Source organism: Alternaria ventricosa (genome assembly GCF_023758065.1).
Source record: "Alternaria ventricosa strain BMP 2768 chromosome Unknown scaffold_9, whole genome shotgun sequence".
In the NCBI taxonomy this organism is placed as follows: domain Eukaryota; kingdom Fungi; phylum Ascomycota; class Dothideomycetes; order Pleosporales; family Pleosporaceae; genus Alternaria; species Alternaria ventricosa.
Window position 1 is genome coordinate 1,257,696 of NW_026055689.1, and position 21,260 is coordinate 1,278,955.

General features: G+C 53.1%; 8 protein-coding genes across 8 annotated transcripts; 2 read left to right on the forward strand and 6 right to left on the reverse strand.

Moving 5' to 3' along the window:
• Positions 1-834: 834 nt before the first annotated feature.
• J4E93_006077 (uncharacterized protein) lies at positions 835-1,679 on the reverse strand (the record flags this gene model as incomplete). The annotated part of the gene is made up of 2 exons (XM_049343995.1): positions 835-1,542; positions 1,674-1,679. 2 exons carry the CDS (start codon positions 1,677-1,679, stop codon positions 835-837), a joined length of 714 nt encoding a protein of 237 aa, XP_049199228.1.
• Positions 1,680-2,209: 530 nt separating this feature from the next.
• On the forward strand, positions 2,210-4,486 carry J4E93_006078 (uncharacterized protein; the record flags this gene model as incomplete). Its single annotated transcript, XM_049343996.1, has 1 exon — positions 2,210-4,486. One exon carries the CDS (start codon positions 2,210-2,212, stop codon positions 4,484-4,486), a length of 2,277 nt encoding a protein of 758 aa, XP_049199229.1.
• Positions 4,487-5,200: 714 nt separating this feature from the next.
• J4E93_006079 (uncharacterized protein) lies at positions 5,201-6,241 on the reverse strand (the record flags this gene model as incomplete). Its single annotated transcript, XM_049343997.1, has 2 exons — positions 5,201-6,015; positions 6,082-6,241. 2 exons carry the CDS (start codon positions 6,239-6,241, stop codon positions 5,201-5,203), a joined length of 975 nt encoding a protein of 324 aa, XP_049199230.1.
• Positions 6,242-7,908: 1,667 nt separating this feature from the next.
• On the forward strand, positions 7,909-9,084 carry J4E93_006080 (uncharacterized protein; the record flags this gene model as incomplete). Its single annotated transcript, XM_049343998.1, has 2 exons — positions 7,909-8,193; positions 8,242-9,084. 2 exons carry the CDS (start codon positions 7,909-7,911, stop codon positions 9,082-9,084), a joined length of 1,128 nt encoding a protein of 375 aa, XP_049199231.1.
• Positions 9,085-12,517: 3,433 nt separating this feature from the next.
• J4E93_006081 (uncharacterized protein) lies at positions 12,518-13,396 on the reverse strand (the record flags this gene model as incomplete). The annotated part of the gene is made up of 1 exon (XM_049343999.1): positions 12,518-13,396. The coding sequence occupies one exon, from the start codon at positions 13,394-13,396 to the stop codon at positions 12,518-12,520; it is 879 nt and encodes a 292-aa protein (XP_049199232.1).
• A 3,572-nt stretch (positions 13,397-16,968) lies between these two features.
• Positions 16,969-17,939, reverse strand: J4E93_006082 (uncharacterized protein; the record flags this gene model as incomplete). The annotated part of the gene is made up of 2 exons (XM_049344000.1): positions 16,969-17,773; positions 17,932-17,939. The coding sequence occupies 2 exons, from the start codon at positions 17,937-17,939 to the stop codon at positions 16,969-16,971; spliced, it is 813 nt and encodes a 270-aa protein (XP_049199233.1).
• Positions 17,940-18,126: 187 nt separating this feature from the next.
• Positions 18,127-19,092, reverse strand: J4E93_006083 (uncharacterized protein; the record flags this gene model as incomplete). Its single annotated transcript, XM_049344001.1, has 2 exons — positions 18,127-18,909; positions 19,087-19,092. The coding sequence occupies 2 exons, from the start codon at positions 19,090-19,092 to the stop codon at positions 18,127-18,129; spliced, it is 789 nt and encodes a 262-aa protein (XP_049199234.1).
• A 1,160-nt stretch (positions 19,093-20,252) lies between these two features.
• J4E93_006084 (uncharacterized protein) lies at positions 20,253-20,949 on the reverse strand (the record flags this gene model as incomplete). The annotated part of the gene is made up of 3 exons (XM_049344002.1): positions 20,253-20,699; positions 20,748-20,805; positions 20,894-20,949. 3 exons carry the CDS (start codon positions 20,947-20,949, stop codon positions 20,253-20,255), a joined length of 561 nt encoding a protein of 186 aa, XP_049199235.1.
• Positions 20,950-21,260: the final 311 nt, after the last annotated feature.

Genomic DNA, 21,260 nt, shown 5'->3' on the forward strand with positions numbered 1-21,260 from the left:
CCGACGAGCTGACGACTCATCGGTGTTGCCCGCCCCCCATTAGCGCACCTCGGCTGCCGAGATGATCCGCCTTGGTCCAGGGCTGAGTCACCTCGACACACCAACGAGAGCCCTCTCACCATCTCCGCGCAGGCAGAAGAGACACCCGTCCTAGCGTGCCACAGACTAGTCCATAGCCTCACCCAACGGCGCAGATTTGCGCCATCCTGTGTGACCAACTTCCAAGTTTCTTGTACGAGTTGCGAGGCACCTGACACCGTGTCTTCACCAGTCGCGTCGAGTAGCCTGGCGCGTAGCCACAGACTAGCATGAAACCATGATCACACGTCTTATTGATGGTGATGAAAGGAGGTATGACTCACTGTTGCCTGCGCAAGCCATCCTAAACAGAGGCCAGCCCAAGAGGGTTGGGCAGGCAACCACGGGCGGCAGGAAGGCTGTGGCGGGACCGTTATGCCACTCCGATATCGACTTCCGAACCTCCAAACATGAAGACACATATCTCCCGATAAGATAGCGGTGGTTCAGGAAGGGTATGCTCAGGGTCTACAATATCCAATTTCGGTGAATAATGACATACTGGAAAGCACGGGTGTATAGTACAACCGGAGTATACCCAGATACATGTTGAGCTCGATGATTAGTGTTACCCACTGTACGCATACGAACTATCGAATCTTGCTAGCCGGCTGGAGAAGACATCGGTTCAAGTTGTACCCACTGTCGATTTCGCCGTGCATGTAGCCCCCATGGTTCACGCAGCCAAACGTACTTGCGAAAAAGATCGAAGTTAGAAAACGTCCAGTCGCTCACTCCCGAAACAATGCTATGGCTTCACCTCTTCAGTCCGCGTCTATCTTCCCACGAGCTACCTGCGAGGTCTTGGTATATATCCTTCCATTCCATGATCTTCTCCCCTACGTCAATGGTAACCTCTTCACCCTCCTTCAGCTCTCCAGACGCCTTCCTGGGGCGTCTCTTTTGCGCCCGCAATATCGCTCTCTCCGAGTCTGTGGGCTTCAACGGCTTTCCTTCTTGCTCTCTCATCCTCATGTACTTTATCTTTGCTTCTCTTCGTAGACGACGTGCCTCAAATCTCCACTCGTGCTTCAACGAGCTGCGAGGTCCAACTTTGCCTGCCGCCTTCGCATCCTCTAAGCAGCTGCGCAGCAACACTTCTAGCTCTTCCTTCGCATCCTTGGGCTGCTGATGCTTCAGTCTGATAGGGGAAAAGTTGATGTCGTACTCCAGAAGCTCTTTCGGCGCCACCGCCATGACCTTCTTCTTGTACTTTCGGGAGAGTCTCTGCACCCGCCTATGACCTTCAATTTTCGTGCGGTTCGGTACAAAATGCAGGTCTATCTGCATACCTCGTTCCTTGAGCTTCCTTGCAACCTGCTGTACCCTCTCGATGAGAGCTTCATGCCGTCCCCACGAAAGATCGCGGCTCTTTTCAAGATTCGCAAGTACTGCTTGTGCATTCGAGAACACGATCAAGTGATCGATGTGGTCAGCCAGCGTTGCAGCAGCACGGAAAGCTTCCTGGATAGCGATGAGGCTAGCTTCAGTCCAAGAAGGATGATGGCTGACGGTGATGTGCACTTCCCATTCTCCAGATAAAGGGTCGCGGTATCCTATGGCTGCTGTGCATGGGCCGTCGTCGAGGCGTTTACCTCCATTGCCATCGGCCCATACGACTAGTGTGCGAGGAGAGGGCGGCTGGATATAGGTATTGAGCGCGAATTCTGTGGAAGGGACGGCATCTTGGATATGAACCGCTCCGGGGAATGTATGTGCAGTCTTCTCCTGGGCAGCCGCGGGTTCAAAGGATTCGTGCTCATGCATCTTCGCTACGAGTTTGAGCGGGTTGACTGTGTTGATCGCGAGCTGCACAGTATGAGGGGTAAGAGTTTGCCGGGTTGTTTGGCTTCGACGAGGGATGAACAGATGCTCTGATGTCAAGGTTTCGATCCTGGGAAGGCTCGCGAGTTTGGGTGGTACCAGACTTTCATACCCAGTCAGCTTTTCCTCTGCATCTATATGGTCGATGAAATCGAACCGCGGATCATGATAGAATTTACCACATCCAACACGCCTTCCAGTCAAGAGGATCCATATTTGCAATCAATGCTTGGGATGCATAAAAGGGTACGTTCTTCCACTTTCAAGTCCTCGCACCACACACTTTCTTCATCCCATCTGAGTCAGGATGGCATCACATCGAACAGACATCGGACGTGAAGACAAATTCTTGTCGGAGCATGAACTTTATGAATTCCGATTTCTCACTTCAGTCTTATCCTGGACAAACAACATTGACAAGTCTGCTGGCCACACCAGAGTCAATAATCCAGCCTCGCGACACGCACCACTGTACAGGTTCACCGCCGATCTAGCAGATTTGCTCGTCCGTCACTTGGAGATTGTTGCGGTAACAGCTTCGGACGAAAAGAACCTCCTCGCAGTATATGACAACAGTGGAGATGCAGAACTAGATCCCCAAGAAGATGAGGAGGTGAATGTTACCCAGAATCTGCAAGACTTTAACCGAGGTGCAGAGTCGGGAGACAAGGGAGAGCATCCACCCGTTAAAATCAATTCCACTTCGACTGCGACGACTTCTGCGGACGCCCCATCGACCTCTGCAGGGAGATGGCTCCTCCGTGTGACCTTAGCTCATCCTGTCGCCCAGAAATTTCCGAAGACCAATGTCACTTTTGGTACGCATTTTACAAACATCGTGAAACTCGCCCAAGCCACGTACACCGCCGGCGACAAGAAGGCTGCTCGCACCCTACTCAACAACTACATCCTCTTGTCTTCCAGTGCAAAGATCATGGTGCGGATCAGGAAGGGAATGCCGAAGGCTCGAAACTTGTACGAGTTCCTCACCAAGCCAGGAAGCGACCTGATGCATGGACTTCGGAAGACCGAGCTGGACTTTTCGATCATCCTAAGAATCGTCGCCAGCGAAGATACCCTCGGAAAGACGCTCACTCAACGCGAACAGAGTGTCATCAAAGAAACTATGCAGCTTCTAAAAGTTAAATCTGAAGCCAACTTGGGTGTCCTTACCAATTACGACGCGAAGGTAGTTGTGAAGACCAAGACGCTGTACGAACCCATGAGCAAGATCGCAGATGAACTCGCAATCAACGAGGCGATGTCATACAACGAGCAAACGGCAGAGTTCCTACAGTCGATGCTCAGCGCGGTCTTGATCAACGTGAAGGGAAGCTTCAAGGCCCTAACGTTTGCCAAGCGTCAAGCGCAACTGTACAAAGCTGGCAACTACGATTTGGCATTGGCAAATGACCCAGTCGTAAGCCAATACATACAGGACTCTGGTCACTCCCTCGACAAACTGGCCACCGAAGCAGGCTTATGGTTACACGTACTGACAGTATGCAAACAAGTTTTGCGGGAGTATTTGAAAGCCAATCTCCGACTCATTCGTGTTGTCTACGCTCTCAAAAACGTTCGCAGGCTCAAAGTCTTGGACAAGCAAAAGCACCAGATGGTAGACCCTGAGGTTGCAGATCTCGATTCAATTTCCGCGAAGAAGCAATGGGAGGACGCAGCCATGGCCTGGATCGATCTTATCTGTCTCTATCAGACAGCCTTTATGAGCCTAAGCTGTGCCGAAGAGCCAACGCAACGCAATAAGGGCTATGAGTTATACCTATTCGCTGCTAACTTCCGATATCTCGAGGCATCTACGAGCCAAATGGACAAACGGCTGTTCTTCACCAAATATCTGAAAGAGTTCGAGAAATGTCCGGGCGAACTTCTTACAAATGCTGAAGTCCAGACCATCCGACAGTGGTTGCTAACCGACGGACATGGCTTTGGTTCTGGTGTCACTTCCAAATTCGAGAATCCGACGCTCGAGATGAAGAATTTCTCAGGTACATACCATTGCGAGACAACGCTGATTTGCCTCTACTTGCTCGGTCGCAAACGCGACTACTTCGTGGACAAGGATGCCGATGCTGATTTACCCGAGAACCTCCACCATTACCTACGCTTACCTCCCAAGAGTATAACTGATACCATGCGGAAAGCAATGGATGTGTTGCCAGTATCCAAGCGTTGTTGCCCAGCGTGCCATGCCTTGGTGCGATATCTGGTAACATATCACAAGTGCAATCTCATGTATGCCGGTAACCACGCTGTATGGTTTGCAGCTGCTCTCCCGCCCTGGATCCCCAAACCTGCCGGTCTTTATGTTTTGGCGGAAGCTAGAAGGGCCCTCGGTCTCCGGGTCCAGAAAATCTTGAAAGGAGAGACAGTCCCACCAGGCTCAGACGATAGCTGGAGAACCGACGAAACCTCACATCACTTTTCGACTTCTCTGCCGCAGCCTGGAGCCTACAGCTCTCCGCGACTGCCCACGGTCGTTGAAGGCTGGATATATCCGTCAAGCAAAGCGCGAGCCAAATGTTACGATTGCGACGGGCGGATCGCGGGCATCTACTCACGCTAGGCAAGTTCGGTCAACTCCCACATCGCGTGTCGAATCTGCGTTCGCGCGGGCCTCACTCGATACTGGGCAAGAAGCAGCGGGGAAGCTACGATGGAGGCGCGGACGGCGGGTGATGGATAATCAGGTACCCCGACGTATACAACGAGCGCTATGCGGAGAATTCGCGTCCCGAAAGCAAGGGCTGGAGATCGTCGGCTTGTCAGGGCAGTGTTGGTGTTAGTGTCGTTGGAGGTGAGGCAATGCGCATAGGAACGTTTGGTTCACTAGCAGCCGCTATGGCGTCAGACTTAACTAGCCAGCATCGTACCAAACGGCTTTAACTTGCTCGGAAGATCATCCCGATATGCAGCATCGTCTTCGCCGACGTATGATTTGAGTTGTTTGCATGCCGGGGAGGTACGATCAGTCCAGCCGCATAGATGGGCGGTGTTAGTGCGTCTGCTTGAATCGGTAGTATCATACGGAAATACTTCTCGTGGTTTTGGGTGCATGGCAATAAGGAATGTTACTTTGCTCGAAAGTGGCACTCAGAGATGACTGGGAAGCGGGACTTGGCAAAAATGTTCGATTGTAACAACATGGTATATGCTAATAAGATCTAAACTCGAATTGCTTGATCTGCTTCCACGCTCATTAAGTACCCGCTCATAACTCCCTGTGATCCAAAGATATCCAAATGTTCCATCTCTCTACTTTCACACATACACATGCACCTCAGTTGAAGCCTCCGGGCATGAAAGGACACCTGCCGCCCTCGGCCTCGTCATTAGAAGACGAAGACACAGCAGGGTGATCAGCAGGCAAGCCCTGGGTGGTCGACATCTTCTCTTCGACCGTCATCTTATCAAGACGTTCGATGGTCTCTTTGACTTCCTCTTTGCTCTGGATGAACTCATCGGGTAGCTCCTGCTCCTCGGGCGCCTTGATGCCAGCCTGAGCTTCGTCGAGTGCGTCTGCGGGTGACATGTTCTTAGGCTTTTCCTCCTTCTTCACGACGCCGTCAGGCGCGATCTGCCTGAACATGTCCATCGGGTCGAACCAGGTGCGAACGGACTGTAGCTGTACCTTGTCGTTGACCGTCGCGACCGTGACACCTTGGATATCGATTGAACCTCCGTGTGCTTTGGCTGTGACCTTCTCGCCCTTGTTGTTGAAGCCGACGTAGTCATTCTTCATTTGGCCCCAGTGACGCCATCGGAAGCTGACTGTTGGTGGGCCGCTGTAGACTTCTAGTACCTCCCATGCAAAGGTAGGCATCATTCGCTTGAACGTCTTGTGTGACGAAGCGAAGTCGGAGTAGTCGGGCGAGTAGTATTCGTTCGGCGCAATGATAGCATTGTATGTGCCGACCTTGAGCATAGCCTCTGCGCCTTCAGCCTTGCCGCCATTGATAGCGAATGAGTAGTTTTTCCGATCGATCGTACGCCAGTCATCAATGTTGGGCTTGAAGGACGCTTCGACCTCCCAATTCTTGACGAGATTCTGGACGAGCTCAGGAAGAGACCCGGCTTCGTGTGTCATTTGCTTTGCTGTGCATGATTAGTAAACTGCGTTGTGTCTGACATGCAGGCTCGTTGCCGCATCTGGTAACTTACTCTCTGAGAACACCTTTCTGGTTTTTGAATAATCAGGCGCTCTGCCGTAACGCCATTTGGCATCATTGTCCCCCAGAACAGCATCAGGGTTGGTGAGGTAGTCAGGTAGTGCGGGTGCAGCTTCCTGTGCAGGTGGTTGCTGAACGTCTGCGCTCGCCATTGTGGATAGTAGGTATGTGATGGAGTAACTTGGATGAAAAGAATGTACAAAATTGGGAAGACTAGTACTGAGTACGCGCGACTGTGCCTGGTATCAACCTGATGTGGCAAAGTGCTATGAGTTTTGGAGTGGTACAGATATGCTGTCAACCCGAGGAAAGACGCCCATGCTTTATATGTTCGGTGTAGTCTGTAAGCAGGGTAATACCCACACCAGTCGACGCCAGTCAACAATGGCTTGATGACCCTGCAGCCGTGATACACAGCCTCTATCCAGTAGTTTGCGGGCGGAAAGGGTAGAAACCTCCGCAAGGGGATGCTGAAGCGCCTGGGCGAACTTTCCCACCGTGAAGCAGACTGGAGAGGCAAAGTGATGTGGGGTGCCAGCCGTCAAACTGATAGCCGGGACGAGACGGGGCAAGAACTGCCTGGGCCTAGGGGTCTAGTCCGTTAGACGAGTACGCCTAGATGCATACATGGTCAGGTTGTACCATGTCGGAATTCACGTTATATTCCTCTGAACTCAGGTTGCACAGGCCGTTAGCTTTGTGAGACTGTTACCCAGCGGAGACTCCGTCTCGAGGCTCTTACAGCATTCCTGTCCAATATATTTTCTTCTCTTTGAGGTCGCAACAACGCATTTGCCATCGCGCTGCTCCTCGCCGTTGCAGCGCTATAGCGGCACGCTTAGCGCGATCACATAAGGGCCCAGGGTGAAACAGCGGAAGACGTGCCGAGCGGGAGATCGCTTGGGGCGTACTCCGTAACTCCGAGGAGGCAATATATAGCTCGCTTGTTTGAAGTTATCCAGATCCGCGTTCGAGACTCTGGTTCCGAGATGCAGTGATATTGCCAAGTAAGCAAGGCGGCCAAGGTGGAGAGGTTGAAGCAATCGTGTTGGCGAGAAGGAGCATCAAATCTAGATTTGGGAAAATGCCATGAGCAGATTTCGCAGCAGTATTCGCGCTCCATCCACTACCCGTGTACAACCAGCACATTCCCTGACAGTCGTGTAGGCCGAACACGCGGAGATCCCGAGGTAAGGCTAGTCATGCTCCGTACGGCTTGTTGCGTCTCAGGATAATTGCAAACTTTGGTACAGAGCTGATCTTCTCATTGTAGTGCCTCTTGCAAGGTTGCTGGTGACGGCTCCAAGACACGAATTAGGTCTCGTTGAACGTACCAGATACCGGGAAATACTACCTGTAACACGCGCACGAGGTACACAGAGTTTCTCTCGTGTCAGACAAGATGGTTGAGAGCGTATCGGCAAAAGCCTTCCTAGACGCCCTCGAACGCGGCGGATGAAATCAAACTGTGGCGCTTTTGTGGCGGTTATGCTGGGTGCTAAACGTTAGCTGCAGCGAGAGAGAAGCCCGCCAGCCGTCTCGTCAGGTCTAGCCGACCCTCGAAATTGCTCATCCACATTGGGGCACTGGGGAGAACTCCGAATCTTCGTGTGAGCTGCTCAACAGATGCGTTGATGGAATTTGGCGCGCTGGTGAAGATGTGATGGCGCAGGCAATACACGCCTTGAGGAGGCTCATCGTTAGCGCAATGACATCATCCTGACATTCACGGGCCTCGAGAATGTAGCGCTTCACGCGTCCGCAACGCTGCCTTCTGTGTACTCTACCAACAACAACCGCGACAAAACTAAAATTCAACATGGGACGTCGAGACCGTCTCATCAGCGCATCTATATTACGCGCCATCTTCAGATCGGACTCGCCTCGCAAGGATGAGAGCGCGCGCCTGGGTCTGTTTGCGCGTATCTATGCCTTCTTCGCTGTCTTCAGTCTGGCTCTCGCTCGTTATCGCGCATCTCTGTTCAAGAAACTGAGGAACGACACGTGGGAGATTGAAGAGGAAGGATACATCGAGAGCTTCCGCCCAAGCAAGAGCAAACGGACCGATCTGATCGCCATTGGGGACCTGGGCTACTCAGGCTCGGTACGCGCGGAACATGGCATCTGAAGACGACTAGCTAATGCGCATCAGACATTCTTTACGACACCTAATTCCAAGTACCTGATCAAGTCCCTGCCGCGAAAGTTTGAGCAATCCTTCTTCCGTGATCGCCTTCTCGAGCCATATGTCGAACACATGGAGCTGAACGAGGACTCCCTCCTCGTCCGCATAACCGACCTCCTCTACTGTCCCACAGCGACCGTCGGAGCCGCTGTAGGCACCGCTCCGAGCCATCACATTATAATGGAGAACATTCTGTACGGGAAGTCGAGCTGCAGCAAGGCCCAACAGAAGCGATGGGAGACATATGACCTCAAGCCCAATGACTACTTCTACCCAGAACGTGACGTGGCTAACGGGCGCCTGGCGCCTGACAGCGTCAAGGAGCGCCTCATTGACGAGTTTGAAGATAAGATTCGAGTGACTATCGATCAGAAAGAGGAGCTTGTTGCGCAGCTATCCAGGGATTCTAAGATATTACAAGCCAATAACGCGGTTGACTACTCGCTATTCCTCGTCCGCTATCCCGCCGACCTGAACTCGGGTGACGTGCCGCCGCCCCCTGGCCGAGGATCTACATGGCGCACAGGTGTCGTATCGCGCGACGGCAAGTGGGTTTACCGGGCTATCGTGCTCGACTTCTTCTGGGCAAAAGACGCACTCCAGGCCCAGACGATGACGGGACTCGTCAAGCTCTTCAACACGTTAAAGTTTGGAAAAGATCATGGCCCGATGAGCATTACGACGACGAGCGATGAATATAGACAGAGGTTCCTGGGAATGGTAGAGGACATGGTCGAAGTAACAGACAGCGCTGGCAGACCAGCAGGGGAAATACGCAGCCCTGCATCGGTAGCTGCTGATCAAGTGTAGTCGAGCGGCCCACGATGACTGAATGATCTCCATCTCATTCTCTTCTTTGTCGGTCTGGCGTTGGGTTATTCCGGAGTAGTAGGATGCATAAGATACCCGGTCCATGCGCATGCAGCTGGACGCTCAAATTCTAATCACATTCCTCCATGAAATGCGTACGAGTGCGCGTAGAAAGCCATGGTGGTGTAACCCATGTCATGATGGCGGTGAAGCACAAAAGTCCAGACGTGGCGTCATCGCACATAGCCCCAACCCTCCGAGTGGTCGATGTCACGAAGCCGACGAGCCTTGCCAACGCACAGCAATGTCACGATAGGCTGCACCCTGGTCATTCCTAGTAGATACCCTGGGTTGTAAGGAGTTGCAACCCGGTTTTGGGCAAGGGGATTGGAATGTGTATTCGGAGTAGTCTTGGCCCGCCGCCGGCTAGGAGGCCAGACTCTATGTAGGATTACACGCGGAGAGTAGGTGTAATGCCGGCCGTGCGTCCCTTGCATTGAACATGATCTCCGAGGGCCACAGTAGATGGTATTCGTGCTGTTGCTGCTGCGTCCATGAGAAGAATGAAGAGCAGAAAAAAGGCGCATTGATGACATGGACATGTGCATGAATGACTGCAAGATCACCGTTGATCGAGGTGCTTTTTCCATCGTGGGATTCATCTACCAGAGAGGCTGAGGGAGCGACGATCCCCAGGTTGCGGCTCCAATGACTGCGGCGCACGAGCCAGGCGGATGACGTACGACGTCATTTTGGCAGTTTGTAGGAGGCGGCTGCCACGGCGTCGCACGTATGCGCCGAATCAGCTATATCATCGTCTTTAAGCGCAGCTACCCAATTGCCATATGTAATTGCTTCTTGCCGCCATCCGTCGAGGTCACTTGCCGCGGCGCATCCCATAATCCTTTACCTCGCCTACACCCCCGCGCACTTTCTTCAAGACAAATTCTCTGCCAACCCACCTCACACTCTCCAGGTACCATCTACATCGCTTATACACACCATAAGGCGCGCTGAGTAGTCCGGCCTATCGCTATCCGGCCTTGCTGCAGACTATCCTCCCAACCTTTGGAACTAGGCCCCCTCGTCGAATCGCTGGGACCGGTCGACTGCGCTCCAATCACAGCGCTGCTCGCAAGACAGTCCTACGTCACATCACGACATCCGGCTTTCGCGGCCCCCATCTGAAGGATGGCGGCCCTAGCCTTCAAGGCCATCAGCTACGGCGCAGAGCAGATTCCCGACAGCTTCTTCCACAAGTTACCCGGCGGCTACTTTGCACCCCCAGACTCGAAAGAGGGCAAGAAGAGAGGCAAGCACCTGAACCGCAACGAACGAGACGCAAGACAACGGCACCGGAGCGAAGACCGATCCAGTAAGCGCAGCTCCCGGCAAGAGCGCAGCCCGCCGACAGAGTACTCTGACTACACCGACGACACCGACTACGAGCGCGAACGCGAGCGCCGAAAGAGGGAGCGACGACGCGCAAAGAGCACGGGAACCACTGCTAGTAGGAGTCTGAGTCGCGGACGCCACGGTAGACACAGCAGCGACCTGGACGGGCAGCACAGCGATTCAAGAGACATGGCCTCACCTCAGCAGGGACAACCTTACTTCCCTCCTCCGCCCACTTCCGAATACAAGCCCTATAATCCGCAGGAATATGCACCGAGCCCCGTGCAGGATCGCCGCCCTTCTGTCACTCCAGCCTACGGATACTCTCCTCAGGTAAATAATTTTTCCTCTTTTCGACGCGCGACACTTGCGACCATGCCCGAGCATCCAACACCGGCGACCTCTTGTCCGCCCATGTTGCGAAGCCGGACCACGTCAGCGACTTCCAGCCCTTTTTCCTTTCAACCTCATCTACTTCGCACGCTTTCTCGTGGTTCTCCAGTTTCTGCTTCTTTCACTCCGTCATACGAGCCGCCTCTTGCGGCCTTGCTCCAGCGCCCACTTACTAACTCTCCGAAGCCACCACCTACAGAGCCACGCAATGTCTCGCTGGATTATGGCCAGTACGATGCGCCCCGAAGCTCTAGGTACGCTCCCGGCCCCGGCTACGCTCCCTCGCCTGCCGTGGATGCGCCTATCCCTCCTCCGCCTGTGGGATCGAATTCCCCTATGAACCCTTACCACCACTCTGAGTTCCCTGCGAGCGGCGCTGGCTACCAGCCATCTCCCCCGCCCTTCAACCGTCAGCGCTCCAACTCTCAGCCTACTTTCACGCCAGTGCCCAGCGCAGTCTACCCGACCTACATACCTCCATCTGCTGAACAGTCGATGGCCGCATACACCGACACTCGTTCCTCCCGCCGTGAGAGCACCAAGCCTCGTCGCGAACATCGCCACAGGGCTAGGTCCGTTGACTCTAACTCCCATCAGTCCCGCTCTAGCAAAGATTCCCGTCGCGATGATTCACGCATGACTAAAATGCGTGATAGATTTGACGGCATGGATCTGCGCGAAAAGAGTTTGGCGGCTTCGGTGGGAGGTGCGTTGGCGGGAGGACTTGCGGGCAGGTCGCTGGGTAAAAGTAGGCTGACCACACTTGCAGGAGCAGCTGCGGGTGCGTTGGGTGCCAGGCAGATGGCGACACGCTCGAGGTGAGTACTGCGCACAGTCTTAACTGGTCTTCGTTCTAATTCCATCACAGAAGCGGAAGCGACCGCCACTCCAAGTCCCGTTCGCGCTCCCGATCACGAACGCGTGGGCATGACCGCGAACGCAGCAAAGGTCCCAGCCTACGTGCTAGAAGCCGCAGCGTAATCGACCGCCTCCGTTCCAAATCGCGCGGACATGACGATCGCGACGCACGAAAGGATGACAGGCGCGACCGCGATCGCCGTCCAGACCACGGATACGACTATGGTCGCGATGATTACGACTACTTCAGCAGCGACTCTGAGGGTGATGGCAGCCCCGTGAAAACGAGGCGCCATCGCAGGAGGGACTATTAGAGTCTAGACGAGGACCGTGGGTAAGCGTAGACACCCTACGAGTGTATTATTATATTTCCTCTTCTTTCCGAGTTTCTTGCGTTCCATCTGTGTTTGGTTTTGACTGCGATTCCGGATCATGTATGGATACGAGACGACACTTACGATTTACGACGATGATGAAGGATACGACAAGACCAAGAATGTGGTCAAGGATGGTTAGCTTTCGTTTGTTTACATCGCGAGTCATACGCGTCAAACTTGTTAGCTTGTTTGTTTACATCAACCAGTCGATATTTCGATGGACAGACGTAGAGATGTGAATATGATGCTTTCAAATGCTATCTGTACCCATAATGCCAACCACCGATCTAAGTTTTGTAAACCAAAAACGCCCTCAAATGCTCAATGTGCTCTCAAATCATGGTATCATGCCAAAATGCTTGTCCCAAACGATCCCTCCAATTCACCCAACCTTCGTAAACACCAAATCCTTAGCACGGAAACGGAATCAAATTCACGACACCCGCCTCGGCAACCTCGCTCCCCACACCCACCTCCTGCAACGCAGCTTTGAACCTGATCTCTGTTCTAGCCGCCAACACCTGTCCCGCCAACTCCACCAAGCTCTGTCCGCACAGCCTCTCCCTTCCCACCACGAAATCAAAGTAGCTCTCCGGGAAATCAAAATGCAAAGTAATGTCCCTAACAAGCAGATCCTTCATCGCCTTCTTGAACAAGGTGTTACTATCCGCCATGTAGAACCCCGTAAGCAGCTTCTGAACTTGCAATCTCTCGGTATCGGCCTTGAACTTGTCGCTGAGAGCATGAGCGTCCTGGCCTGTAGTACTTCCAACGTAGCGACGCGTGTCTGCGCAGATTTTCAAGCTGAGCAGACTGGGCGAGACGGTGCTGAGCAGGTAGGATAGACTTGTCGTATAGCGGTCTGCGCCCGTGCAAACGGGTTTCCAAATTCCGTCGCGCGAGTCTAGGGACGTGGTCATGGAGGTGGGGTAGTAGAGGAGGTCGACTTCGAGATGGCGGACTAGGGGGAGGTCGGTGAGTTGGAGAGGGGGTTCAAAGGCGCCGGATCCTTCTTCTTCTTGTTGCTGGTCGTCGATGGCATCTCTGCTGGAGGGAGTGGGTGGTATGGATGTTATGTAAAAGGTGTTTTTGCCGAAGAATACGGAGCGGGCTTCGTGGTGTATTTGTTTGTTTGTTCGGAGGATGGCTGTGTGGAGGTCGTATTTTGTGTCTTGACGGGCGACGGAGCCTTTGATGGATGTTGGGGCGACGAGAAGGTGTGTGTAGATGTGTAGACGGAGCTCTGGGGGAAGGATATCCAGGAACGGTGAGCGTGTTGATTTCGCCATGGTGGTTGACGTGATCAAGGAATTGAGTTTATCCGCCAACTTATAGTAACTCGACTCGACTGATTAGTTGGCGACAGGAAGGATATGGGCCGATATGTCGTATCGAGAAATGAGGTTCAGATCCTTAGCAAGGCCAGCCCTATGGATCGTGAGAGAGTCGGAATAGTAGAGTGAGCAGCTTTCCACAACATCAACATCAGCCACAGCAGCGCACACCCCCGGTCTTTATTCTCGAAGACGGCATCAAGTGACCCATTCCGCAATCGTCATCCTGTTGCAAGCCCATGAATTCATTACACTTGACTCGCTCCACCTGGCTATCTAGGAAGCCGTGTAGCCAGGAACCCCTTCACTGGCAACGGCCTTAGGAGACCCTTAGCCAGAAAAACGTCCATGCGCTCACGATGCAGACTTCCAAATACTCCTAGCTCTGCCGTCCAAAGACGCGATTGACGTGCAGATCATCGATGTTCGCAAGGATCATGTGGAAGGACTGAGGCGTTCGGCTGCAGACATCCTTGCGCCCAATGTACCGGTGTAGAAGGTGATGAAACTATGGTAGGTGCTCAAGGCGGTTCGGCAAGGCTCCGGAGGGCATGTCGAGCGGCTGGCTAGCAGGCACGAAGCAGACGCCCCGATATGTCAGGGAGAAAGTCCGGTAGCGCGGCCATGGTGTGTTTCTAGAAACATTGAAAAGAAGGTTTATTCGATTGAGAACAGACGTCCAAGAAGCGTAGTCTCGCATGTCGGATGCGCTAGGTTCCAAGTCTTGTTCTAGAGTGTTTCCACGGGCGAGCGCGGAAGAGTTAGTCCGCGCCTGTCTGATACAAGTCTCAAGAAGAGCGTTGGTGATGCCCCAAACGGCCAACACGGCGAATATGCGGCATCGTGTGCAAGTGGAGAGTTGATGTCAAAGTTGCTCCCTTGCTTTTTTTCCCGCTTGATTGCCGAATCGGCATGTTCCTTTGTCCTGGGTAACCAAGCCGGGCTATCTTAACTCCAGTCGGGCAGACTTGCACTCGTTTCCTGCTGTTCCGAACAACTCAGTACCTGTCGGCCGAAGACTCCGGCACACACCCCGTAAAACAGCGCCGTTTTGCTGTCCTTTGTTCGACGCACGCCCGAGGTCCACCCTCGTTGACCTTCCAAACAGCCTCAAGACCTGAAGCACAGCCCGCTGTATCGACCAACTAGCGAAATTCCGCTGTAGTAGATACTCTAGCTGCAGCACTAGATATTCACATGCGATTCGACGGCGCGGCGTGCATCTACCATGCCGCGCAAGGCTCAAACGCTCGGCATCACAACAAAGCCACAGCAGGTAAGATACAAGAAACAGAAGCGGGAACGCACATGGCACGCTAGCAAGATCAGCACTAGAGGGTCGGGAAGAACAGTTCCACGCGAATGATAAACGAGGGAGACGCTCAAGTCGGGCTCCACACTCGTCTCTAGTTCCATTGAACCGGAAAGGGCGTTGTGCCTCACTCATGCAATGTCATGCACCGACGAGCCATCGCCTGACCTGACTTTGGGCCTGAATGTGGTCTCCTCTTTACCGCTACTCATCGCACACCTGGCGCGCTTGTCGAACAAAGACGATCCCAAGCTACGAGCCGTGTCGAAACAAACCATCCAGTATACGAGCGAACCATGGAAACAAATCTGACATGCGGCAAGCCACCGAAGAGACTTCCCCGTGTCATGGCATTGGCATTGGCATGGGCGTATCGTTGGGTCTCTCCGAACGACAATCGGACCCTGAACATCCATCATCCCACCTATCTTGCATGCGCATCGTCGATATACCCCTCCGTCCGGCTTCTGTCTCCGCTCCGCTCCCATCGCTCCCCCCAACCCTCCCTCATATGACGACGTACCAAGACCGCCCGGGCAGCAACGTCGACGCTTTCATACCACCTGGGCAGCGAATCGCACCAAATGCCCAATGGAATGTTGAAAAAACACGCTTTGAACCAAGCAATAGATAGCGGTGTGTAACCGGATCCAACTCCGCAGGCACCTCCTCAATCAACCTGCATAGCCCACATCATCTCTCGTGACGAGGCGGGGAGGGGCGCTTACCATCACAAACGGTCCGATCGCAGGTCCCGCTCTCCAAGCAGAAAGGAAAAGCGAGAAAAACCGCCTTTGGATGCATTTGTCGTGCATGTAACTTCGCAATCTAAATCCATCAACTTGGCCGAGAGGACAGGAAAAATCCAAGATAGATTGCTGGCTCCCTCTCGCGCTACATACGGAAGGCGTACCGAAACAACGTGATTCGCTGCCCTCTTTTTAATCTTCTCCTCTTTGTTTTCTTTTTTTCGCTTCCCTTATCACGAGAGAAGAAGCGAGGCTAGCACATGTCCATCACCATCACAACATGAGCATGGGCGGTCGTCAGAAATGCCAATGTAGGTAAGCACGTGTACTTTGGCGGACGCAGGGTAAACGCATGTACCACGGCCATGTAAGATTTTGGAAAGAAGGTGAAATGCTCAACATGGGTCATGCTGGTCGCGTCGTGTTTCTGCCAGTTGCCGGTGAGACCATTGGTGCGGGAGAGGGAGGACAGAGCGTCGGTGTTGCAAAGTTTGGCACCCTGGACGCAATGAGGTCAGAATCGTAAGATGTTTACCATAAGACGGGCGGACGTCGGTGCTTGGGGGATGGGCGTACGGCGTATGCTCATTACGCGGTTTCGTTACCTGTAGCCCCAGGTTCGCGAGATGATCCTGTAGATGGGGGTGACAGCATGTCAAACCTGGGTTTGCTCGGGCTTGGGTCGCAATTAAGCTTTTGGGTAAGCGGCGTCCACTTGGGAATTGGCCGGTCCGGATGTTGTTCCTGGCCTCTGGGAGTCGGTATCGCTCACGGTATGACGGCCTTGTGCTTCACGCATGCAGTCTGGGGAGCGCTTGGCTTGGGGGTCGGACAATAGCGTATTTGGCTCTCAAACTACCTCTTTCGGTAGCCTTGTACTCTACTCTTGTCTATCTTGTGGTCAGGCCCGATTAGTATCCCGCAGAATATCCCGACTATGTCCACCAGTAGGAGGCTTTGCGCATAAAGGCCTCAGTTTGGAGTGTACGGAGTGTTCTCCTAGACATTCTACGGATACATGGTGTGCTATGACGCGATGGAGCTAGTGAGGCGCGTTATCAAGATCGAGCATTGTCGCGCCCTCTCGAGATCCATGGATAGCAAGGAAAGCAGGCAACATCGCGTGTAACACATCCTGTCACGCATACACATAGGTCAAGAAGTGGAAACATCTTGTGTATTCTATATACAAGTTGACTGTGACTTGGAACTAGGAAAACGTAGTATGCACGTACTTCGCTGTACAAGTTCCTCACAGACTATCCTTGCAACCTAGATGTGAAACGAACTGTATTCACACAGATGGCGTGTAGCTTGTCACGATACCCGACTGCTTCAATGCACATGACTCGATGTTTCAGCGACTGCTTCTGCTCAAGTAGATTTAGGCGGAGCAGCTTCCGAATATCCATGAGATCAATTCACGCAGTAACGATTCCCTCCTCTTCAGATAGAATCTCAAAAGGTCATTCGCTGTCGCTGGGAATATGGATGACTTCGTCATCGTCGCCTGGAATACTAGGTTCGCGACGTCGTCCGGTGGACCTGCTGGCGGAAGCGGTGCTCCTATTCGCGAAATTACTGATGCCATCCAGCACCCCATCGAGGAGATTCAAGGACGGAAAGCCGCTTGCATTCCTTCGTCGTGGTTGCATCGACTCTGCCGTATGGCGCGTGGAAGGCGATGCAGTTCGCGACTCAGTAGCTCTCGCCATCCTAGAGCTGGCAGTTCGAGAAGGTCTGGAGGGTGTTGCGCTTCCGGTGAAGCTGTCGAGCCGTCGCTGTTGAGGAGCGCTCTCACCGCTCTGTTCCAGAATCAAATCCAGATCAGAGAGGTCATCTTCTGCTCCGATAAGGCCCTTTTCAAAGGCTTCTAGAGTTTTCTTAATAGTCTGGTAGATTGCTTGGGCCATGATTGGTGGGAAGGCATTGCCGATCTGCTTCGTGGCCTCACCATTGGCACCAGTAAACTCATATACGTATGGGAAGCTCTGGAACAGAGAGAGTTCGCGAGGTGTGAAGTTGCGTGTGCCCGAAGGATGGCAGGCTGTTGTACCGCCGGTTGTTATACAGCCGCGGAGGAAAGTCCGCGCATCGTAGGCTGGTTTGGGGATGGGAAACAGTTTAGGCTGATGGTAGGGGTCGTTCATGGCTCGCCTGCCCTGGCGAGTGATGTGCTTGAGGGCCTCATCGATGTACACATAGGGCTTCAATCCAGTTCCTGGGGCGCCATGTGTGGGCTTTGGGAAAGGAGGGAGAGGCATACCCCGTCTGGCATCTATTAGCATGAAAAACATGGAGATACTAGGACCTCTGTGACTGACCTGGCAGCAATGATGAGCAATCGCTTACGCTTCTGCACGAGGCCGTACTGCGAGAGATCCTGGATCTTGTAGCGGACATCGTAGCCGGCCTTACCGATGTCGTACAAGAGCATAAGGAAGTTCCTCTTATGCTGTTCGTGCGTCGCGAGGCCAAACGTCTGCTCCAGGGTTGCGACACGCGGTTTGACCTTGTTAAGGATCGGACCAACGGTGTAGATGGCTTCGTAGTTCTCCTGATCCTTAGGTCCGTCTCTGGTACTATTAATTATTAGTAGATGATCCTATTATGAAAATGTTGTCTTACTGTGCGGGGCTCCAGTAACAGCAAGGAGGCGAGAGGTGAAGCACATCGACCTTCCAGCTCTCCTTGCTAATACCGGTTGGCGGAAAGTCATGCGCATTCATCTTCCATGCGTACGCGCCAGGATGATTCAGGCGGTATGCAGCAAACGCGTCTTCATCATTGTCGAGACCCCATTGAACATAGTACCCGGCTTGGGCCGCGCCTTGACTTGCACCTCCAGCTCCGCAGAATACGTCGCCGAATACCAGATGGCCCTGCTTCGAAGGATGCCGAATCTTTCGTTTTGATGGCTCATGGTCCAAGATCTCGAAGTCAGGAGACTCATCGCGTGCACGCCGCTTCTTCGCGGAAGGCTCCTCGCTCACGACAACGTAGCCAGGCTCTTTAGAATCTTCTATCGTTATCGACGTCTCACGAGAAAGACCAGGACCCTGAGTGGGAGCTGGAGTCGCAGTTGCATCCGCCTCGTGAGTATATAGATGACGAACAATACCGCCGTATGGCTTTGATCTGGTGCCGCTCATGTAGAGAATGTTGACAACACGGCAAGTGAGCCTGCCACCGTGGAATATTTGCTTCTTGACGTCGTCCTTACTCATACTATTCGGCCATGCAGCACGGCCCTCGGATCGGAAGCTGAGGAACGGATAAGGTTTGTTGGTCAGCGTACACTCGCGCGCTCGGTCAACCTCTTCGATTTCGACGTCTTCCATGCCCGCGACAAAAGGTGGTCTACGATCATCTTCGTCAAGACGGAGGACCAGGCCCAACTCGTTCATCTTCCCTTGAGAGAAGTTAGTATATGTCCTCAAGGCTGTCTCTGTCGTACTCACAATCGAAAATCTGGCCAAGGTACTTAGTGCGTCGCATCCGCCAACCTCGGAGTCGCACCTCATCCGTCTCCATGTTCATGATGATGGTTTTGATACGAAGAAAATCTCCCGAATGCATGGCACCCTCATCTTGGTTTGAACGATCTTTCAATTCTACGGTATCGCCCGGCTTTATGACGAAACTTGTGCTGATCTTGTATCTCTGGATTGCAACATCTGGTAGAGATATGTCGCTGCTTGGGGGAGGTTTGCGCGTGCGGCTCTTTCCCTCGTTTGAGCTCGGAGTGGTTGGTGTAGCAGACGCCTCACGAGAACTGACCGCGGTGATCTCAAGATCGGACTCGGAATCTGGATATTAAATATCAGTCAATGAACTCAGTCGAACGAAAAAGTAGCGACTCACCATAGTCGAGAAGCTCGATATCACTGTCGTCATCGTTCCAGGTCTCGTTGTAGTCATCGGGTACGATGCAGGGTCGTGTTGACGACATGTTGTCTGCTGCTGCTAGTTAGTATTTGCGACACAATCATGAAAGTTAGAGTGGAAGGCGCGACGATCCACGCGACGTACCTGGCAGTTGCCTTCTGCACGAAGTCGTGACTAGGCAGTTGCTACAATGCGCGCGAGCAACGACAGCTGGAGATTTCGTGCAGCTTGCGAGTTGCGAAGTGTAACAGAAAGGCGGGCAAGGTGTTGCTGCAGCCGCCGATTAAAGACTGCTTGCGTGGTAGTGAGTAGTTGAAACTGCGAGAGACACTGTGCTGTTATTTTAACAAAGAGGCCAAAGCGCCAAGGCATCAACGGTGAAGGTGAGTCTGGTAGACGCCAGAAGGGGAAGGAAGGTGAGCTGTAGCCCAGTTTTGTCGCAGATGGCGTAGGCAGCCTAGAGAACTCACGCGTTCTGACGCGCGGTGAGGGCGACTTGTGATGATGAAAATTGCGATGCAAAGGTGATGCTCGTCCACTGGTAGCCAAAGCCATGGACAAACACACGTAAAATGTGAGATCAATCTCTCAAAATGTGCAAGAAATAGAAGATAGTTGTGGCGACTGAAAGAACCGACAGTTGAAAGAGACGTAACCCACAGTCATAAAAACATCGCAGTAAAGGTACCCTGCGCGATTCTACATGGATAGTGTAGTAGCGGTGTATTCAGCAAGATGCAAGTAATAAGTAACGTAGGGATTTGGAGATAAGAAATGCCCTCAAGGATGCTATATTTCCACCCGACCCAACTATACAAAGGCGCCCGTACCGAACCTCACCGTGACAATCTCGCGTCGTGGCTCATCGGATGGTCTTTTGTACAAACTCCTTCTCCAGGCGTCCGACCTCCTGCTTGAACGTCTCAACTTCTTTCCAGCAATCCAGCGGTCGGCGGTCGTGTGTCCGCAGACATGAGACGACAGCCTCCTTGGCCTTGGTGACATCGGCATCGGCCTGCTCCAACTTCTTCCTCTGCTCGAGCTTCTCCTTGAGCTGCTCGATCTCCTTGGTGACACTGTCCCTGCCCATGTCCTTTTGTCTTTGCTTCTCGGCGAGGGTGGAGCTGCTGGATGTCGCATCCTGGATCTTCTCGACTAGGGAGGGTTCATCGGACTGTGGGGTCTCGCTGGAGAGTGTTTCGCTGAACTTGGAGAAGTTCTGGGTTTCTTGCTCGCGCAGCTTCTCGAGCTCGGCGGTTAGGCGTTCCTGGTACTGGAGTTCTTGCTGTCTTGATCGCGCCGAGTCTGTCTGCACGTGTGTTAGCCCCAATTCGCCCATTTGAACCATTGGACGTACGAAAGTGTTCTTCTGCAGCGATCCGACGAGTTCATTGGAGAAGCTGTAGGGGTGATCTCTGCGCGCAAATTATCAGCACACGACGTCACTGGTTGATTCATCTCTATGAGGGGCTGGAGCCATTGGATGTGGACTATGCGACGTACGAGGAGAAGACATGCTGCTTGACCTCTGACGAGGGTTTCGAGTTCTCGGCGCCCATGGTTGCGGTGGTGGCTCCTGGGGATTTCTAGAGCGATGATGCTGTTCCTGCAAGAAGTCGGAGCTGACGGCTTGGCCGACGAAAGCACGCTAGGAAGCATCCCTGCAAACGATCCGAAGGCGCGTCAGGGAAACACCAGAAGCCTCCCCTCATGTTTGTGTTTGTGGGTTGCGCTTCCATTGCTTCACAATTCACAACGCATCGCGAGGATACAACTTTAGCAACTCGCTGTCATCCACGTGACCATCCATTAGCTATCATTACCCAAACCACGACCCACAACGACATCATCACAGCCAACCCAGCCCCTC